The 22723-nt window shown below is 37.0% G+C and overlaps 1 protein-coding gene across 1 annotated transcript in view; it reads left to right on the top strand.

The window, feature by feature from the left end:
- The window catches only part of ITIH1 (inter-alpha-trypsin inhibitor heavy chain 1), a 32047-nt gene that overhangs the window by 5100 nt on the left and 4224 nt on the right, over positions 1 to 22723 (top strand). Inside the window, exons 6-21 of the mRNA XM_051984916.1 lie at positions 218 to 328; positions 4545 to 4670; positions 4753 to 4869; positions 6198 to 6366; positions 6503 to 6628; positions 7030 to 7211; positions 8048 to 8233; positions 9996 to 10135; positions 10939 to 11099; positions 11499 to 11510; positions 12646 to 12666; positions 13712 to 13813; positions 15424 to 15537; positions 15653 to 15854; positions 16257 to 16429; positions 17397 to 17508. Of these exons, the coding sequence (XP_051840876.1) occupies positions 218 to 328; positions 4545 to 4670; positions 4753 to 4869; positions 6198 to 6366; positions 6503 to 6628; positions 7030 to 7211; positions 8048 to 8233; positions 9996 to 10135; positions 10939 to 11099; positions 11499 to 11510; positions 12646 to 12666; positions 13712 to 13813; positions 15424 to 15537; positions 15653 to 15854; positions 16257 to 16429; positions 17397 to 17508 (2054 nt within the window). The remainder of the gene's footprint in view (positions 1 to 217; positions 329 to 4544; positions 4671 to 4752; positions 4870 to 6197; positions 6367 to 6502; positions 6629 to 7029; positions 7212 to 8047; positions 8234 to 9995; positions 10136 to 10938; positions 11100 to 11498; positions 11511 to 12645; positions 12667 to 13711; positions 13814 to 15423; positions 15538 to 15652; positions 15855 to 16256; positions 16430 to 17396; positions 17509 to 22723) is intronic.

Below are 22723 nucleotides of genomic sequence, written 5' to 3'. Positions count from 1 at the left end.
CCCCTACTTCAAAACTAGTAGACTTTCTACCATCTCTGTGTATGAGGTTGAGTGGATTGTTTCTTTGAATATGTTAGGAAAAAGAGAGCCGATACCTCTGCCATTCATTTAATTTGTTTCAGATTATATCTCCATGTTTTCCTGGGTACTGTTATGTTTGGGACAGAGAGGGAAAATAATGAGTCATATTATAATGTGTTTTTTTTAAACTTTGAAGATTGAAGCAGACATCTTTGAACCACAAGAGATCAGCATGCTGGATGCTCAAGCATCTTTCCTCTCTGGGGACCTGAGCCAAGTTATTAAAAAATCCTTCTCTGGAAAAAAGGTATGTTGAGTGATTCAAAAATACAGTTTTATATTTTCTTCCCTGGCTGTTTCTCCATGAATATTAGGTGTTTTGAAAAAAAAAATCTGCCAATGATTTCCTTAAGGCATAGTCTCAGAAGTAGGAACACTGAGCCAAAGGATATGGTCATTTTTGAATTTATATGTATATATATTTCTAAATTACATGTTATAACAATTTTTAACATTCTTTAAAAAAATGTTGTCTCAAATGTTCTCCTTCCCTCCCCTTCCCCTCCTTCAGGAGGCAAACAATTTGATATATATATATATATATATATATATATATATATAGTCCATATGGTCATGAAAAACATATTTCCATATTAACCATGTTACAAAAGAAAACATAAACCAATAAAAAACCCAAGAAAGATAAAGAAAAAATTAAAAATATACTTTAATCTTCATTCAGACTCTAACACTTCTTTCTCTGGGGGTAGGTAGTATTTTTCACTCTAAGTCCTTTGGAATTGTGTTGGATCATTATATTGTTGACAATAGCTAAGTCATTCAGTTGATCATTGTGTAATATTGCTATTATTGGGTACAATGTTTTCCTAGTTCTGCTTTTTTCACTTTCATCAGTTCATATAAGTCTTCTCAGGCTTTTCTGAACTTATTTTGCTTGTCATTTCTTATAGCTGAATAGTATTCTATCTTAATCACATACCACAACTTGTTCAATTATTTATTTCCCAACTGATGGCCATCATCTCAATTTCCAATTCTTTGTCACCACAAAAAATTGCTATAAATACTTATGTACAGAAAAGTCCTTTTCCTTTTTAAAACATCTATTTGGATTACAATTCTAGAAGTGGTATTGCTGGGACAAAGGATATACACAGTTTGATAATCCTTTGGCATAGTTTCAAATTGCTCTCTAGAATGGTTGGCTAAGTTCACAGATCCAGTGATATGCTTATTTCTATAACTCATTGTATAATTACATATTCCCCCCCTCCCTACAAAAGTTGAACTAATTCACCATTCTATTAACACAGAAATAACATACTTGTTTCCCCTATGACCATGCCAGCTCTGAATTTTGTTGACTTTTATTATTTTTGACAATTTGTTGAATGTTGCTTTATTTCAGATTTGTTTTGCCTTTAATTTCTTTGATTATTAGAGATTTGGGAACTTTTTGTGTAGTTGTTGATAATTTGTGTTTTTTTTCCTTTTAAGAATTATCCATTAATATTATTTGCTCATTTATATAATGAAGAATGACTTATACTATTATGTATTCTTATCAGTTCCTCATACATTTTTAGAACATCCAATCAATAAACATTTATTAAGAGCTTATTATGTGTCAGGCACCATGCTAAAGAAAGAAAACACAATCCTAGTCCTTAAGGAGCTCATATTCTAATGGGAGAGATACCATAGAAACAATTATGCACATTCAAGATATATATATATATAGTAAATGGGATGCTCCCAGAAGGAAGTCACTAATGGTAAAATATGGAAGGGAAGATGGGGAAAAGCCTCTTGCAAAATAGAATGTGCATCTACTTTTAAGGGAAGTCAGAGAAGCCAGCAGAACATTTCACGTATGGGGAATAGTCAGCAAAATGCAAGGAATTGGCTGATTGTATTCTGTGCTGGAAATAGTAAGAAGGTCAGTGTCACTGGATTGTGGGAGTAAAGTCTAAGAAAACCAGGAAGAAACCAGATTGTGAACAGCTTTAAAAGCCAAGTAAGATTTTATATTTGGCTTATGAGTCAAGGGTGTTGACTCATTGAATTGTTGAGTTAAGGGTGAGGATCAATTAAAGATCACTTTGGCACCTGAATATGGATATACTGGGATGGGAAAGATTTGCTATAGGGGAATTAGTCTCCAAGTTCTTTCCATAGTCCAGGTTTGAAGTGATGAAAGTATCAGGGTAAGGACTGTGTGAGTGGAGAAAAGGGGACATGTGAGAGATGGTGTAAAGATAGAAATAAGACTTGGTAGCACACCGGATCTGTGGAGGGAGAGAGTAAGAGTGGGGCAGTGATGCTGTGAGCTAAGGTGCCTAGGAAGATGCCTTTCACCAGTAACACTTCATATAAAGACTACCTTTCCTCCACCTGCTACTTTCTTTCCTTCTTATTTTGGATGGATTGCTTTTTTGTGCTGTAGAAAACGTGTTTATTTTTATGAGGTCAAATTCATTTATTTGATTTTTTACAATTTCCTCTACTATCACTGAAATGATACAAGAAAGTAATTATAATTGCATCCTTCTCTTGGATATTAAACCTGAATTGAAGTCCTATCTCTGACACTAGTTGTGTGAGCCTAGGAAAGTCACTGAAACTCTCAGAGCCTCTGCTACAACTATCCAGGAATTATTTAGAAATTAATGGATGAATTAAAATCTTTATTGTTGGAGAAAGTTCCCACATCAGAAGTTTCCTATGCCAAAAAAAATCACAAATCTTTTATGTATTCATACATATTCTTGTATAATTTCCTTTAAGTTGTGACTTGTTAAGAATTTATTTCCTCTCCAGAGTAATTAAAGATTAAACATTTCCTTCGTCTCTAGTTTGTTATGGTATGTTTTATTTATTTTAAAATTTGGTAATATATTCTGATTCAGATACTTTTTATTAAGTCCCTTTATAAAATATATTATCTGAATAAAACCACATTATTAATAATTATTAATATGGAGAAAGAAGAGACTGTGTCCCTTAACTTGGACAGTGTGGTATTAATAGTGACTATTAATATGGCATTTGACCAGTGTTTTGTTGTTTTGTTGTTTTATGGTTCTGTTATCGACATTTTGGCAATTGCAGTGTATATTATTTTTTGTGCTTTTTTTTTGTTTTCAATCATTAAAAACAAGTCTTTCCATGTTTCTCTGATTTTTAACTATTCATTATTATTTATGTAATAGTAGTATTCTATTACATTAACATACCAAAATTTGAACATTCATTGCACAATTGATTTTTACATATGTAATTCCTAGATTTTTATTATCACAAATAAGGTTACTATGAATATTTTTGTATATAGCTTTTTTTTCTTATTGTGAGTAACCTTTTTGGGTAGTCTATAGTAAGATCTCTGGGACAAGACACAAACACTTTAGTAACTTTTTTTGTATAATTCTAAATTGTTTTCCAGAATGGTGAAATCAATTCATGATTCCATCGGGAGTGAAGTGACATACATGTTTCCCCCTGAGTTTTAGCATTTTTGTTAGCTTTTGTATAAGATAGTAACCTAAAGATGATTTTAATTTACATTTCTCTGATTATTAATGATGTTGAACATTTTTGTCAAGCAAGTATTGACAGTTTGAATTTCTTCTTTTGAAAATTCTCATTGATTCCTTAACCAAGTGGTTTATTGGCGGTCTCTTAATATTATATGTTTGTATCAATTCCTTGTTATCAAATTTTTCTCAGAGATGTTTGATGCATAATTGTTTTTCTTAGTTCCATATATTTTCTTCGAGTCTAGATGTGTTGATTTTATTTGTTCAAAACATTTACATTTTATATAATTGAGATGGCCTTCTCAGTAACTTCTCTTTGATATATTTTAAACCACAATATTTTTTATTGGTGTTGGAATTCCCTACCTCACCCCCAATAACGTACAAATTCCTTTCCTTTTATTTTCTTGATTTGAATACATCTTTTGAGGTTCCTTATTTGCTTCCCCTTTTTCTTTTCATCCCCTTATTGTTTATTTGGGATAGCATTGCTATCTTTCCTCAGGCAGGGATTACTGTGTAGCTCTTTGACAATCTTTCATTTTACTATCTTGCCAGGAAATTTCTTAAAATATTGTTTTTTAATGGAACTCTGTGGGAATAACCAAAGCAGTTTCTAGAAGCCTTTGAGGGATAGCATTTGCAGGAAGCATTTTGGTCTTTGAAATCCCTAGAGCCCCATTCCCATCTGCTTTTTCCTCTTTCTTTTCCAGATGAGGGAAAAAAACAATAGTCTCATTGAAAGTAGAGAAAAACACTTTCAGCCACTCAGTCTTACAAAGCTGATGTTTCTCTTTCCTTTTCATACTCTTTTGGAAATATAAGGAGGAACCTTGCATCTTTAGTAGAAAAGTGGGCTTCCCTTAAAAGGAGGGGGTAACCTCTTGTTTCCATTATGGGTATAGCAAAAATTCTAGCTGATAATAATGGTTAAATAATGCATTTTTAATTGAATGATTTCAGGGTCACGTGTATTTCAATCCTACAATTGATCAACAACAGGCCTGCCCGACTTGCACCAAATCCTTGATGGATGGAGATTTTACAATAAAATATGATGTGAAAAGAGACACAGCCTGTGACCTCCAGGTAGGTTTCCTTTTAGGATATGAGCTAACAAATAGATGGGTGTGTGAAATGAATTCTTTATCCTCTCTTTCTCTTGATTCAGGTGGTCAATAAACATTTCGCACAATTCTTTGCACCAAAAAACCTAAGGAACATGGTCAAGAATGTAGTTTTTGTGATAGATATTAGTGGATCTATGGCTGGTCAGAAAATAAAACAGGTGAGTGACAGGCTTTGCAAAATGGAAAAGTTTCATTAATTAACACTTACCCACATACCAGAAATTTAAAATAACTAGACCAACTTCTTATCTACATCCTCTGGGTTTTTTTTTTTTCAAAAGACAGTGTTGGAAAAGTTTCATTATATCCTTATTCATAAGCACAGTGGTGTGTTGGAAAAAAACAAGGATTTTATGATCAGGAGACAGGTTTTCATTCACTAATCAGCTGTATGACTTAGGAAATTTTTTTTTAAAACTCTTCTATGTCTGTTTCTTCATCTGTAGATAGTAATAATAATAGGGATTTCATAGCAGCAGAGACAACACTCCTAGAACTTAATCTGCTATCAGATATAAAGTAACAGAAAGACCAATAAGACATGGTATCTGCCTTCCCAGAATATGTTATTGAGTAGGGACAAATAAGATAAATATAAGATAAATTCTATGAGTTAGAATATGATAACTGTAGGAGATGTCAAATGCTGAGATCCTACTGGAGAGAAAGTTGGATATGCAATTAGGAAAACCTGAATTCATTAATTAATTTAATGAATTAATTAGCCTTAGCTCTATGACCCTTCATTATTTAATCTCTCAGTTTCCTCTTCTATAGCAACAACCTCTCAAGTTCGTTGGGTGGATCAAATGAGATATCTGTGCAATACTTTGCAAACCTTAAAGTTCTAAATCAATACAAGGTATAATTATTATTGTATCAAATAGAGAGAGAACTTCCGGATAGGAAGGTTAGAATAGAATTATCATTTTGGGGACGTCTGGACAGATTGAGAACTGACTTATGAAATTTCTCTCTGTGATACAGAATTAGATTTACATTAAGAACACAACTAATTTTAAAGGCAGGAGCTGAGACTGATTCTAAGACAAGCTTCCCCTATGCTATATTGTCACTCCATTTTCATCTATGTCTGGGAAAAAGAGATTAATGTCTATTTTAGACTTAACCCCATCCCTGCCCTAGTGCTTTCATTCATAGTGAGCAGCAATACCCCTTTTTTCTAAATGTGGCTATTTATGATTTTTCTTGATCTCCCCCTTCTTCCACCCAACTCCCTTTTGTTCCCTCAGGAGTTTCTCAACTCTGTCTACTCCATTCATTCTCTCTTTCATCCTGTCCTTCCTCATTCAGTAACCTGGTTCATCCTTGTTGACTTCCACTGTCTGTGACTGAGGGGGATGCTGCTGCTCATGGTGCTTCCCCAGGTCATTCTGGGTACCCCCACTCACAAATATTCCAATAGACTTTGCTGTCCTCTCAAGTGTTAAGTCCTGTCCTCTAATAAGCCCTTTCTTTCTTCTAGACAAGGCAGGCTCTCCTTAAGATCCTGGACGACATTAAGCCAGATGATTACTTCAATTTCATCCTCTTTGGGGGCCATGTAAGAGCTTGGAAAAATTCTCTCATCCAGGCCACAGCTGACAATTTGCAGGAAGCCAGAGTCTTTGTGCAAACCTTCAGTCTGGCAGGAGGTAAATGCTGTAGGACTTTGTCCTGTTCTGCTCCATGTAGCGCATGACACTCCATTATTTTCATCCTTTTCTCCTTGAAACAAAACAACCAGCTTGGTCCCTTGTCCAAACTATGCTTGCTTATCTCCAAATGCAGCAACAAATCTGAATGGGGGCTTGCTAGAAGGAATTAACATCCTGAATAAAGCTCTTGAAGTTGACCCCAGGCTCAGAAACAATGCTCCCATAGTCATCATGTTGACAGATGGTGAACCTACTGTGGGTAAGTCCCCAAAGGCCTCATAAACCAGGCAAAGCAATTTGTGAAGTCCACTTAACAAACACTAAGCAGCTACTAGAGGCAAGGATAAAGATCTTGCTATTGGATAGGGGAGACGGATGAGTTAACCCTGGTTCCTACCCATAGGAACCTGCTCTTTAGTGACTAATGGAGATAATGAAAACAACTAGAATTTACATGATATTTTAAGGTTTACAAAGCACTTTACAAATCTTTTATCATCCTCACAACAATAACCCAGGGTGTTGGGTGCCCATTTTACAGATGAAATAACCGAGATAGACAAATAGGGCAAGACCCAGGAATGAAGGGGAAGAGATTGGAGTAAAGAGCCCCCATTGGGGTGGGATTATGACTTTGCCAATTTTTGTATCTGAACAAAGGGGAGACCAATCTTGCCCAAATCCGAAAGAACGTCAAGAATGCCATCCAAGGGAAGTTTCCACTCTACAATCTGGGCTTTGGAGAAAACGTTGACTTTAATTTCTTGGAGGCAATGTCTCTAGAGAATGATGGGACTGCCCGCAGAATTTACAGAGATAATGATGCAGCCGAGCAGTTAAAGGTAGGTAATCCCTGGGGCTTCCAAAGCTAGACACTCTTGGTCACAGGCAATACATGATATCCTTGTGTTGGGAAAAACAGCAAAACAAAGCATCGTAGAATGTTAGAATAAGGCAGGGACCTTAGAGATCATCTGGTCCAAACCTCTCATATTACAGAGGGGGAAACTGAGGCTGAAGGGAAGGGACTTGACTGAGGTCATCTATTGAGCTAATTCTATAGTTATTGATCTAACAGAACTGGAGCAAGATATTTCACTGCTCTAAGAGAAAGCCCATTTCATAGAAACAACCTGGCGAGATCAAGCAAGAGTGAAATGGAGAAGGACAGCTCAGTCATTCTCTACTGTTTTTTTATAAAGCTTTTGTTGTCAACTATTATAACTAATTATAGGAACCTAACAAATAATTATTTGAAATATTCCCTGTGGTATGAAGGAAACACTGTAATCTGGGATCCATCACTAATTTTCTCTATGATTCTGGGAAGGTCACTTCACTTCTGGTTCTCAGTTTCCTTCTTAATCATAATGAAGATTTGGATGAGATGGTTACATCCACTTCTAAGATTCTATGTCCCTGAAAAAAAAAAAAGATTTTATGTCCTTGAAATCTGCTCCAATTCACTGTGGTGATCTGACAGATGTTCCTCCTGCAAAAAGTCTGAATGTCTCCCCTCCAGCTTTGCATGAACACAGACAAGTGTCTAGATTTTTCAGAGATGCAGAACACTATTACTCTCTCCATTCAGAAAAGGTGCAAGGAAAAAGGAGGAGGAAAAGAGAACCTCAACCTTGGGAAGCCTTTTCTCCAGAGCAGCTTCTTGTGTCTCCTGCAGGGCTTTTACGAGGAAGTTGCCAATCCCCTGCTCACAGATGTGGAATTCCAATATCCCAAGGCCTCCATCCAAGATCTGACAGAGCATCGGGTGAAGCAGTTCTACGATGGCTCTGAAATTGTGGTGGCTGGACATCTCACTGATGGTGGAAAGAAGGGCTTTAAAGTCGATGTGACTGGCAAAGGTGTAAGTAGCCAAGGAACTTAGATTTAGAGATGGAAGGGACCTTAGAGACACTTACAGATAAGAAAACCGAGGCAGACAACATTGAATTGACTTGCTAGTCAGCGTCTGAGATAGGATTTGAAACCAGATTTTACTGAACGGGGACCCAGGGCTTCCTCTGAGCAAACATGTTACCTCCTCTCCTCTCAGCTTGAGGAGAGACTCAGCATGCAGTTGGAAGCCCACCCATGGGCTATACCTTCTCCCTAGAAGGCAACCGAGTCACATTTCTCTTCCCACATATCCCACCCTCAAACCCACAGAGCAAAACTAATACTTTTTGTACCTGAGCCAAACAATGCAAGAAATACACCCTCAAATTAAATTTTTAAATGCCTTCATTCCTTGGAGAGAGTCCCTGGGACAATGTGAGGATTTTACTAGGGAAAGCAGAGAAGGTCAGGCTGCCCTAAGGAAGAAAATCCCTGGGAGAGGGCAACATTTGATAGCTTCCCAATTTGACTAATTATTCTTATTGCCTTTGGGATCAACTCAATTGTCTCTCTCCAACAGTGCTACTTAGGGGAAAAACCCAAGTTGTAGGATTATACATTTAGAACCAGAAGGGTCTTCAAACCCTAGCACCTCCTAAATTCTGGTTGAGTAGTAGTGAAAGAAAAATCCAGCATAAGCCCATCCATTGTAAAGAAGAATAACAGCTCTCCTATAATCTTCCAAATATAGTATTTTACCTGGAAAGGAAAGGAGAAGACCCAGATTTCTTCCCTGGTTCACTTGGAAAGTATTGGAAAAGGGGCAGCTAGTTGGTACAGTGGATCGAGCACCAACCCTGAAGTCAGGAGGACCTGAGTTCAAATCTGGTTTCAGACACTCAACACTTCCTAGCTGTGTGACTCTGGGAAAGTCACTTAACCCCAATTGCCTCAGGAAAAAAAACAGGAAAAAAGTAAACTTCATTCATTAATTTGCTAATCCCTGAACACTTAGACCGTATTAGTGCTGGCAGCTAATAGATCCTTAATAAATATGTTTTGAATTGGAAAGCTGCAAGGAGGGGCTGGTGAATATGGACAAGATGTGGTCCCTGCCTTCAAGGAGCTTATCATCTCATTGGGGAGCCAAGATGTATGGTCACAGAAAGTTAAATAACAGTGCACAGGTTACCATGAGATTTACATTTAGAATGGCTAATGGACAGATAAGTAATACCTATGGTGAATACTATGCAGTCAGAGGAGGGAGAGGTCTTTACAAACTGGGGTGATCAAGGAAAGCTATAAAGAAAAAGTAGAAATGTAATTGGATTTTTTTTGTTTTTTTGGTTGAAGCAATTGGGATTAAGTGACTTGCCCAGGGTCACACAGGTAGGAAGTATTAAGTGTCTGAGGCTAGATTTGAACTCGGGTCCTCCTGACTTCAGGGCTGGGACTCTATCCACTGCACCACCCAAGTTGAATTTTCTTTGAAGGACATGTAGGATTTAGACAAGTTTTGATAAAGCATTCCCGAATAAGGAAATAGTATCAAAAAGACATGGAAGCAGCAACCCATATCCCATTTGATGATCATTGAAGAATTTGGTCTGGATGGGTAGAAGTTATGTATTATTGTAGAGGGCTTCAGATGCCAGGGAAAGGGATTTGGTTTTGCTAAAAATAAGACATGACTTGAGTTTAAGGTCAAGGCTAAGCTATCACCACATATTCCCAGACCTCATCCAGTGCTTTTTTTTTTTTTTTTTTTTCATCTCCACAACCCATAGGCAGGCCAAGACGTGGTGACAACATGCTCAGTTGATGAAGAAGAGATGAAGAAAACTCTCCATGAGCGGGGCCACATGTTTGAGGAACAAATTGAGAGACTCTGGGCTTATCTCACTATCCAACAGTTGCTAGAAAAACGGTAACAGCCACAGTCCCCTCACGATTTTTCTCAGAGTAGAGCAACTTTTGCTATTGTATTTTGCTCAATAAGTTAATATTCATCTATTAGTCAACTATAATCTTTGAGTAGCTATCATTTTTTTAAAAAAAATCAAAATTAGTTTATTTTCTCCAGCATTGGGAAAAGACAGCCCAAAATATTTTAAGTGATAATCTGAGATTTTAAATCATAACTAAATCTTTTATAAGGGGATAATATATGATAGAAGTAACTGAACAATGATTAAAGAAAAAAATAGTCCATGAGATTTACTAGTATTTGACCTGGAATCAAGAACACAACTATTCCAGGTTTACAGTATTTATTTATTTGTTCAAAGTACTTATTAGGTACGTTAGAAGAAGGCAGATAGGTACTTATATGGTGCAGATAGGTGAACAAAACACTGGGCTTGCAATCAAGAAGACTGAGTTCAAATGCAGCCCCAGACAATGCTTAGTTATATGACTTTGGACAAGTCACTTCCTATATTTCCTTATTTTTCCTCAGTTGTAAAATAATGGCATTGACCTTGCAAGGTTGTTGTGAGGATTGAATGAGATAATCATTGTTATAATGGTGAAATTGTAATTGTAAAGCATAGTGCCTGGCACATGGTAGCACTATATAAATTCTTCTTCCTTTCCCTTCTCCACATCCCTAGAGCCAGCCACCATGTTAGGCAGGGTTTTCTCCCTGAGATATCCATATCTCTAGACTCCCTTGGGCTGGTAAGTCCCAGGACCCCTGACATAGAGCTCAGAACTGTTGTTATCTCTCAGGACAAAAGCAAACAGTAAAAAGGAGGTGGATGACCTGTCTGCTAAGGCCCTGGAATTATCACTGAAATACAAATTTGTGACCCCTCTGACCTCCATGGTCATCACCAAGCCAGGAGACTCTGATGAGCAGCTTGCCATTGCTGATAAGCCAGGAGAAGAAGGTATGGAAGCTTCTTCAGTCTATAGGATGAGGTGTTTTTCAAAGAGTGTTCAGCAATTCAGCTGTTAGGGTTGCTGGTCCAAAGCCAGCTTGGACTATATGAAGCATCTCCTAGAACCCAGTTTCTTAAAACTGTGGTTTACAACCCCATATAGGGTCTCATAACTGAATGAAAGGGTGTCACAAAATTATAATTTATTATCAATAAATGTTTGATTTGTATACCTATTTTATATACTCAAATATCTCGGATCACAAAAATTTTTCAGGTAAAAATGGTTAAGTAGAAAAAGTTTAAGAAATCTAGAATATATCTAGTCTCTGTTTATTTGCTTACAGAAGAAGCAAATTTACTTCAACTTTACTCGTTATCTTAAATGCTTGCTTTTTTTCTCCCCAGAGAGAGCCGAATGTAAGTCCTCAATGGCATGATTCTTTTGGGAGTGTTTTTTATGGGAATGAACTGCATACAACTTCTCTGGCTTGCTTTCTGGGGAGTGCCTCAAAATAAACTGACACACAAATCCTCTTTAACATGATTCTCTTTCCCTCATGACCATACATGAATTTCGACCATGGAATATGGGAGATGCTTTGTCTCAATGCTGAGCCTTCACAATTTACTGGGGACATTTCTGTGCTTTTCCTTGTTTTCTTTTCTTCTTCTTAATCCCTGATCTTGTATATTTCCTAATTCATTGTCAGGATCTTTCCATTTTTCTACAAGTTCCATTCCTTCTCATTCACCTAGGCTCTCTGCTCCCTGCTTAATAATCATGTTGAAAATCACATTAATTCTTTGCATGTATGTACTACTTCATGCCTCTCCAAATATGTTCATATCTATTACATGATTTTGCTTTCACCATGTCCTTGAGAGGTAAGTGAATTAGGTTTTACTATTATTCTTGTTATAATTCAGGGGCTACAGTGGATAGAGCACTAGGCCTGGGAGTTGGGAGAGCCTGAATTCAAATTTGGCCTCCGATACAAGTTCTATGACCCTGGGCAAGTCACTTAATCCAGTTTACCTCAGTTTCCTCAGCTTAATAAATGAGCTGGAGAAGGAAATGGGCAACCACTCCAAAATGGTTGCCAAGAAAACCCCAAATTGGATCACAAAGAGAAGTAACTGAACATTTTTATTTTACAGATGGGGAAACTGAGGCCCAAAGGGAGAGAGATGGCACGATTAATTTGCCCAAGGCTATAAGCAGAGTTAGGGACAAGTTCAGGCCTAGAATACAGGTGCTTTGATTCACAACTCAGGACTCTTATCGCCATACTAGGACCCCTCAGTAATGTAGAAACCCCTCTGTGGGCTGGGCAGGAGAGCAGCCTTGGCAACTTTGCCTTGGCCGTGCTCTCCCAAATCGTCCTTCCCAGACAGAACTGTCCACTTCCAGAGGTTCCAAGGATCGGCTGGGCCTCTTGCCCCAGATTTTTGAGGACCCTTTGCCTTGTGGCTCACACGTGGGAGGGGACAGGGTATTTTTCTCTGGAAGCCTTTGATGACGTGTGTGTGTTCTGTCTTGTTTTATCCACAGTGCTGAGCAAGCCCAGGAGGAGTAAGTACTGAATAATGCCCCTGCCATCTGTACAGTCTCCCTCTGCTTTCTTCCTCTGGGAAGGGGTTACAGGGCGGACGTCATTAAATAGTCAAAGTGCTTCTTTTCCTCTAGTATTTTGTTTCCAGACATTAAAGACAGACATTGTTTCAGGAGTCAAGAGAGTCAACCAAATAGTGGGTTGCCACTGCCCCTTGGGATACCCTCTCCCTGAACATGCCCTCAAGAAGGTCCCTGATGGTAGAAAAAAAGAGAAAAGTTCTTCTAGGATTGTCCAAAGGTGGGGTTTCTTCCCCAAAAGTCATTCTGTCCTGTCCTGACAAATATTTATATGAGAGGAAGCTCAAGGGCTGGCTGGGTTAGACAATCTCTATATTATAATAAATATACCTAGTCAAGCAAAACTAATTGCTCCATTGGCCACGTCTGTCACATACATGTCTCTTCTGCACTCTGCATCTGACCCCTCTTTATCAGCAGATGGGTCCTCTGGAATCATGGTAGGACATCGAATGATGGCTTGTTTTCTACAGTATTATTATTGTATAAGTCGATCTCCTCCTGGTTCTGTTCCCTTCATTCCACACTGGTTCATATAAGTTTTCCCAGCTTGGTCTGAAACAATGCCTTTCATCATTTCTTTTTCACAATAATATCCCACTAGATTTATAGTAAGTATAGACATCTCATATTTTATTCAGCTATTCTTCAACTGATAGACACTCTCTTCCCATCCAGTCTTTTGTTACCACAAAAATAGCTATTATAAGTCGTTTTGTACATATTTATTTCTTTGTTTTCTTTGAGGGTTATAAGCCTTGTATTGTTGGGTAAAAGGTTATACTCAGTTTAGTAACTTCTGGGGCATCGTTCCAAATTGCTTTCCAGAATGGCTGTACCAGGAAATAACTTCACCAACAGTGTATGACTGCCAGTTTTCAAAGCGGGTTGTTATCCCCCCCAACATTTAGTACAATGTTTGGCACACAGTAAGTACATAATAAATGCATATTGATTGATTGGTTGATTGATTTTTCTTGGGCAGCAATGGTGCTTCCAGCTCAACAGCTCCCTCCTACATCTCGAGTCCTTTCTACACCTCGGGCCCCTCCTCATCCTCAGGGTCCTCCAGCCCACGTGACCGGTGGTAAGGCCATCCATGTTTTGTGACAAATTCCAAGGAAAATCACTTGATGGGGAACAAGTCCAAAGAATAGTGTCCAGGGAGGTTTGGATAACCCCCACCTGGCAGTACAGACTCACTCCAGGTTTCCTCTGCTCTAGCTACTTCTTACCTTTCCCATCCTTGGGAAATAACCAATCCAGAAGCCCTTCCAGATTAGTGGGCAAGTTACCTGGGGCAAACCCACTGCCCCAAGGTTGGGACCTCCTCTCCAGGACATTTCATGGCTCAGGCTTCCAAGGCCTTTTCTTCAGGCCCCTTTGAAGGCCACCAAAAGTGTTATACTTGTATCATATCTGACTGATTGCTACGATTAATATTCAGACAAGGGCACCCAGCCAGCCAGTGATGCAGCTGGGACCAGAACCCAGATCTCCTGATTCCATTCTCAGGCTGCCTGATTCTTCATGCTTTCTAGCTTTCCCCTTAGGGACTGCAGTGTGGGATAGGAAACAGAATCTTGGACTGGCAGTCAAGAAGATCTGAGTTCAGATCCCACCACAGTAACTGGGAAAACCTCTCAATCTTTTCTAGCCTCAATTTCCCTATCTATAAAATGAGAATAAAAGTAGCATTCCCTTTACAGATTTGTTGTAAGGATCAAAGGAGATAATAATTGCAAATGGATTTATATATGATATTATATATAGAATATACATATGGTCACAAACATACATATATACACGTGTGTGTGTGTGTGTGTGTGTGTGTGCGCGTGTGCGTGTGTATAATGGGAATAATAATAGCATTCCCTTCACAGGATTGTTGCAAGTATCAAAGGAGATAATAGTTGTATAAGTGAATTTACATATGATAAAATGTACATATTTTATAAATAAATATATTAAAATATAAAATGTAGAATAATAAAATATACATATACATGCAAACATACATATTTACATACATACATTTGGATAGATAGATAAATAGATACCTCGAAGAGCTTTATGAATACTATTACTCAGAGACTTGCTCACGTCATAAAGAGCTATTTTTTAATAGCTCTTTAAGTTTCTAAGGCCTTTTGGGGCTAGTGACCACAGAGAAAAATGGGAATTTCAGAGGGAAGGATAAAGTTCTCCAGTTATAAGAAGTCTTGGATATTTACTGTGGGCCCCACTAACATGCCTGCAGTACTAGTCTCAGCTTGCCTTGGCTCCTCTCCTTTTGCACTGGCTCCTCTTCTCTCAGCTCTTGTTCTCCTGCTTATAACCTTCCAAATGCCTTATTTCTGAGGGCTTAGGGGATGTGAGAACTTTAACAAAGAATTCAGAATCCATATCCATCTCAAAGAACCCCAGATTTGTGGCTGTTTTCAGAATCTACCTTGTATCATACATGTATCTCTTCACATTGTTCCCAAACATCTCCTGTCATAATGCTCCTGCCTACTACTTCCTATTCTGATTCTTCTTAGGGGCCAGAAGGTTGAGCTTATTAGAGCTGGACTCTTTAGGGAATAGATTACTTACCCTTCTGGCCAAATGTTACCTAAATAGGCCAGACTGTCCCTATACCTTGCCCACCCCAGATACAGATACCAGAATTCCTAGATATCCCTCTGCCCACAGTGGATGGAGATCCTCACTTCATCATCCAGGTGCCCGAGAAAGATGATGCCATCTGTTTCAATATCAATGAGGAGCCTGGTGTGGTGCTGAATCTCATCCAAGACCCAGACACAGGTTGGGACTGATGTGGGTCTGGGGCAATAAGAGGAGGGTCACATAATTTATGGGGAGGGCAAGAAGGAAGGGGACCCTATAGCTCAATAGGATCTCTATACACTTTTCCCCCCAGGGATCACAGTGAATGGGCAGCTCATTGGTGATAAAAATCCTAACAGTGGGAAGAACAAAAACACTTATTTTGGACGGCTTGGGATTATGAACCAAAAGACAGGATTCACATTGGAGGTGACACCTCAGAACATCTCCCTTCACTCTGGCATGAAGGGACCTGTATTTTCCTGGCTGGACCAAATCACAATGAGGCAGGAAGGGTAAGGTAGCCCTGGCTCACTTGAGAGAACAGGGTATAAGTGGACCCACTGTCTAATTTTCCACCCCCAAAAAACAAAAATCAAGGTTTGTTCTACTGATCTTAGCATTAGGCACAAGAGGGAAGGCAACACAGAGAGCTCAGTCCCTGCCTTTAAAGGATTTATTGTCTAATTGGAGAGCTAGGAAGCCTGTATGTACACATACCCCACAGAGTCCTCTCAAGAATATTTTGTAGCTTTTCTGAACCATTCTCCAGCAAGAATCACAGCATCAGAGGATGAAAGATATGACCTGATCTAAATCCCACATTTTACAGATGTAGGAGCCAAAGAACTAAGTGGCAGAGCTGGAATGTCAATCCAGATGCTCTGACTTCAAATCTAGGATTCTTTTCACCATAGGGTGACAGTAACAATCATCCCTACTCGGAAACTGATGGTTTCCATGGACGATGGAGCCACCATGGTGGTTGTCTTGCATCGCGTTTGGAAAAAGCATCCCATCCACCAAGATTTCCTCGGGCTATATACAATGGACAGCCACAAGATGTCACCACGGACACATGGGTTATTGGGTAGGATTCTAGGCTGCTCTGATTTTGTCATCCTTGGGATGTGGATGGGAAGGACTTCTCTGGGGTCAAATGTCTATAGCAATCCCTGAATTTCTGTGTTTCCTGGGATATGGCTGACATCATAACAAGTTATTAATATCAGCATACAGAGGACCTTTGGAACCCTCTGACTTTTATGCTCAATATTGAAAAGCAGCATCTTATTTACTGAACTTTTATTTCTGGGCAAAACCTTTAGCCAGTTAGATCTAAAACAAGGGACAAATAACAGAGGATGTGCCAGAAATGTAGGACTGCATGGGCCAGCAATTTCTAAGTCTCTAAAGAGTGACAGCTAATAGTCCATATGATTTCATACATGATATATACAGCATGATAATGACTAAAATTTTCTGATTGATAAAATTGATAAAAATGATATATTTTTTAAAGATTCTGTGACCCCAAAACTTCATTCAGTGCAACCTCATGTCCCTAGAGCTCATTAAAAATTAGATATGATTATTTCAGTAGTCTTATTGGCCATAATTTTATTTCTACAAATTAATGATAAGATGTATTTTGATGCTGTTGTTCATCAAAATAAGATGGCTTAGAAAAGTTATTATGGAATAGGAACACGATACCAAGCAGTTAAATTGATAGCAAGATCCCATTTCATTCAATGAATAATTTTCTTTTGGTTACTGATATGTCACCCAAAGTATAGGAGTTGAGAGGGAAGGCCCTGTTGGAGTAGTCCTTTCTGGGAAAAACTAAAGACCTACCAATCTAGATTAAAACTGATGGTTTTAATGTCATTTCGAATGACATCCAGCAGGTCAGCTTTTATTATTCTTTCCTTCCTTTATTCAGGAAACATTTATCTAGAACCTGCTCTCTGCTAAGGCTTTGGGTTGAGTGTCTCAATCTTTCATCTTTCAGAAATGCACAAATGTTAACCATAACTTGTGATGAAAATTTGCAGGACAGTTTCTTCATTCTTTTGACTTTGAAGTTTTTGATGTCCAGCCCGGCTCTGACCCCAAGAAGCCCGATGCTACAATGTTGGTGAAAAATCATAGACTGGTAGTCACCAGGTAAATAAATCAACAAATATTGCCTTTGGGCAATTTTTTTGCTCCTTTCAGGTTTGTTAGGACAAAGTTATAAAACCTCCTTTGAAGTGAGTGGGCCCTTTCTCAGGATGAATGCCCAGAAGCTAGGGCCGAAAGGCAGACTTCTCTTATTCCATCTCCACTCCTTCCCAAATTGCTGGGAACCTGTCACATCTCTTAACAAGAGTGTTTCCTATCAAGCTAGCCATCCCCAAACATCTCAAGAATCTCATGCACTGGCAGAAGGATCCCTAGTATTGGCAAATTCTGTGAAGAATATGACCACAGCTTCCTCAAATTTCTGAGTCATTATGTGCAATCTGACTTAGAAGAATCCTTCACTCTATATACCAAATAATTTTATCAGGCTTTGGCTAAAAGCCCCACCTTGCACTCTCAACTATGTTCTGTATTTTGTTCCTAGTCCTAGCAAAGATGTTCTTCTTTATCCTTTCTACTATCCTCACATCCCATTGGGAATACAATGAGAAAGGCTTGATTTGCAAGGGAAGATTGAAGTTTGGAACATGCAAAAAAACAAAGTAGAACTCATAGTGCTGAAAAATTATGTAATTTTATAAATTAACTAATTAACTATTTAAATTACCATATGAACCATAAATTAACTTGTTAGGTCTATTCTTCCTAACCCTTTCTCTCCATGAGGAGTTATTTCTGGCCATCATAATCTCCTGGCATCCTTCCTAGTTTCTTTAGAAGTCATAGGTCTCCACTTCCCAATGATGTCTTAGTATCAGTAGGTCTCTCTCACCTTCCAGCACATCTTTCCTAGCAGGTTTAAAATGAGGGCTGCCTCTGTAGCTAATTAATAAAACATAATTATGTCTTGCTGGCCACTAGGTCCTCTCCCACATCACTGTTGTTACATCAAGTCTGTTGCCTACATTATGACAAACGTTTTCATGATCAATTTTACTAGAAAACCTCATCTCTTCACACACCTTCTCTGATTCTTACTGTTTTACAACCCAGTTCAGGAATTTCAAAACCAACTTAACCAGTAAAACATTTATTGGCCTTTTTCTGTGTTCTGGACTAGGAACTGAGAAAGCTTCTGAGGTAGTGAAGGGCAACTAACAGCATAATTAATAAATAGAACACCAGGCCTGGAGTTAGGAAAACCTGAATTGAAATTTTATCTCAGATACTTAGTAGCCGTGTGATACTGGGCAAGTCACTATACCTTGTTTGCCTCAGTTTCCCCATCTGTAAAATGAGCTGGAGAAGGAAATGGCAAACCCATTCCAATTTCTTTGCTAAGAAAACTCCAAATGGGATCATAAAGGGTCAGATAAAAAACAAATGAATAACAGCTGGAGAGGTGGAGAAGTGTCAAGTCAGAGAAGAGAAGTTCACTTTCCTCCTCCAAGAGGCAGACCTGGATTTTGAATCAGGACTGAGATTTGAATCAAAATCCTCTGCCTCTAAACTCAGTTTCTTTTTTAGTGTCACAAAGAATCTTAAGACAACATGATGAAAAAGTTCAAGAATCTAGAAAATCTGAACAACAGACTCAATGAAAAATATAATTATTTAATTTGAGATCAGAATAAATGAAATAGCAGATGAAATTTTAAAAATAGCTTAGAAAATGACAGAAAAGCATTTGGAATCATACAAACAAAAGTGACACCTGTAGAATAGAGTAAGAATGGAAAATATTTAAAAATTATTGGCCTTGCCCCAAACTGTAACAAGAGACTCATCATTATATTTCAAGAAATCCATACAAGAAAAATTTCCATAAATATCTTAAAAGTACAAATTTCAAGTCAATAGGGTGCCAAGAAGGGTGACTCTGAAAATTCAGGCTTCAAATTTAGGACAAGGTGATGATATTATAAATGGTCAAGAAAAAAAAAAGACAATATAGATTTGAAAGCTCCAATTTATATTGCAAAATATTTTCCCTAAAATTATCAAATCAAGAAAAGCAATAAATGCAAATACAGAAAAAGCTTGAATATCATGTTTCCCTGAAAAGCTAAGACACAAAAGACAGCCATTTTAAGTCTACTTTAATATGTTGAATTAATGATGGGAATAGCACAAATTTAGATCAGCTTTTGACATTAAAACCCGACAAAATTACATAGTCAGAAATGAATCATCAAAAATTAATGGGTAATTTGCAAATGTGATCACACTAGTAATAGCTAATTGCTGTGTTAAAACTGCTATGTCAACATTTCCCTATGTTACCATGGGAAAATTTAAAACTACAGTAGTATTATTTTGGTTAATAACCAAGTAACAAATAAGTTTGAAAGGGGAAAAATAGGGGGAAAAGAACAGAAGCATAAATTGGTTTTAGATATGACTGAATATTGAAGTGTTAGAGAAAAAAGAGCAGGTTAATAAGGGAAAGATGGTGAGAAGTAACACCAGAATGACAGTCATATAAATGTGGAGAATAATGAAGAAGTAGAGTTTTTGCAAAACATAGTCTTGCAACTTATAGTTGTATAATAATAGCAATTTTTTGTTTTGTGTGTGTATTAAGATTGGAGAATGATTAATTTTTGTACAATTAGAAAGACTGTACTCTCTTTTCCCCGAAAATGAGTAATTTAACAGAATATAATATGTCACACTGAACAATTATAATTGGTAGAACAAAGTCCTATTTCAAAGCTCCATAATGCTGTATAGAGATAGCCCAGAATTTTCTAAAGTTATACCAGTGAAGAACTACATTTGTCAAGTGCAGGTCTATAAAGGACATGACTGAGAACATCCAAATGTTTTATCATTAGCTCCATGGCATTGTCATTATAATTTATCAGAATTTGCCTGTCTTTTAGATAGGCAGCTAGATGGTTGTAGTCACTAGGGGCACTGGACTTGGAGTCAGGACATCTGAGTTCAAATCTCTCTTCAGACACTTATCACCTATATGATTGTGTACCAGTCCCTTAGAGCTTCTGTCCTCAATTTCCTCATCTGTAAAATGCAGATAATTCTACACAGTTGTGAGGATCAGATGAGATAATAATATCTGTTACATGTCTTGCAAAACCAAAAACTCTATATAATATTGGCTATTTATTTTAGTGTTGCTTTCATTACCATTACTGTAGTCTGCATAAATCAGCAGTTCTCAAGCTTTTTGCCTTCAGAACTACCTTATAGTCTCATAAATTATTGAGAATCATAAAGAGCTTTTATATATGTGGATAATATCTATCTATATTTACTCTACTAGAAATTGAGACTTTTAAAATGTGTACTTATATATTCACTTAAAATAACAAGACCATTACATATTGTCATAAATGACATACTTAAATGAGAAATACTCATAATTTCCAAAACAAAAATAATTTAGTGAGAAGAGTGGCACTATTTTACTACTTTTTTCAAATCACTTTAATATCTGACTTAGTAGAAGACTGGATATTTACTTCTTCATTCAGTCTATTGTAACATATTATTTTATTTGAATAAATATAAAAAAAGTTCTCACACACATAGGCAGTCAGAAAAAGGTAGAGTGTTTTAATAGGTCAGTGACATTTTAGTATTATTTTGAAAATAGTTTTGTTCTCATAGAACATTTTCTCATAGAACATGTTCCTAAAAGAGTCTTGGAGATCCCTAGGAGTCTGTAAGACTATATTTTGGAAAACAGGGTAAATTGTTATTCTGGTTCTCTTTACTTCATCCTGTTTAATTTCCTACAAACTTCCCCAATTTTTTCTGAGTTCCTCATATTCATGATTTTTTATCATGCAATAGTATTCTATAACTTGTGAACCAAAACATCCTTTTGGAAATTTTAGAATCAAGAAGCACTATTTTGTTTTCAGATTTTTGTTACACAAATTGTGCTACTGTAAATATTTTTACATGTATCGAACCTTTGTTTCTATTTTTTAACCTCCTGGGAAGTGCTATATAAAAGGGTATGAATATTTTGGCAATTTTCTCCCATAATTCCAAATTTGACATATACTTTAATTCTTGGTGACTTCAAAGGCAAAACTGAGGTAGAAGAAGACTGAAAAAATATGTTGGAAAACACGATTCAGTACTAGTAAATAAGAAAGGTTATAGACTACTTAGAAGCATTGCATATATATCTTGAATATTTTTTTAAGAAGAGAATTGGAAGATATTGCACATATGAGTAACAACACAAAAAGGAACTGATTACATTTCATTGGGCTATAATTGATTGATTACTAAGGTGGTAGCCATTTCTGAATTAACTATCTAGGTATAATCAGATCACGATCTGATTGTTTGTTAGAGGAAATCATAAAAATCACTATCAAATTAGAAGAAAGAACAAAAATGAAACCAAGATATATCAATCAACTGAAGCAACTCCAACCTGATGTATTTAAGCAATTTGTTGATGCTGAAAATGTCAAATGGATAAAAGAACATTAACTATTTATGTGGACATAGTTACATCTACCTTAATTATTTACATTTCTTAAGGAAGTTTAATCACTGCAAACTAATTGTCACAATGAGATAAAAAATCCTGAAAGCCTTCTTATCAAGAAAACACTTAATTTCATTCCAAGGAGAGAAATGTGGAATATCAACATGTAAACTCATTCATATTTCTTTTTGTCTCCCTAGAGGCTAGCACAATGCTTTGTACAAAGTAGGTGCTTAATAAATATTTGTTGTATTGAATTGTTAAGATCTTACAGAGGAAGAAGATGGAAGATTATAAACAGTATCCTTTCATAAAATGACAAGAAGAACACTAAAAAGAAAACAAGTTAAAAAGAAGTTTGATGAAATATCCAACAAAGAAAATAATACTCAGGATATTTAAGAATGAAACTGGAAGAAAGACAATAAACATAAAAAAAATGGGGGGAATCTTTGAAGTTTTAAAAAACAAATATTTTTTCATCTTCCAAGAAAATAGAGCTATATGTTGGAATTCAAACATAGATAGTCCCTTATAGATTTAAGTTGGGAAGATAAGCAAAAATTTATGAAAATTTAGCTAATGCTAGAAATTCTGTAATTACAGTGATGACTTCAGGAAAATATGAATTTAAAATAAATATTGGAAGCATTAGGAGAATGCTCCCATTGGGGAAGCATTGGGAGAAATAGTTCCCAATTGCATGTCATAGTCTGACCAAGAGACATTCTGATCCATTTAGTTATTTTTGTTTGAATTATTAGGCCAGTCTCTCTTGAGGCC

The sequence above is a fragment of the Antechinus flavipes genome, chromosome 1 (genome assembly GCF_016432865.1).
Source record: "Antechinus flavipes isolate AdamAnt ecotype Samford, QLD, Australia chromosome 1, AdamAnt_v2, whole genome shotgun sequence".
NCBI lineage: Eukaryota > Metazoa > Chordata > Mammalia > Dasyuromorphia > Dasyuridae > Antechinus > Antechinus flavipes.
The sequence above is the reverse complement of the archived record's forward strand: the minus strand, read 5'-3'. Positions and strand labels throughout refer to the sequence as shown.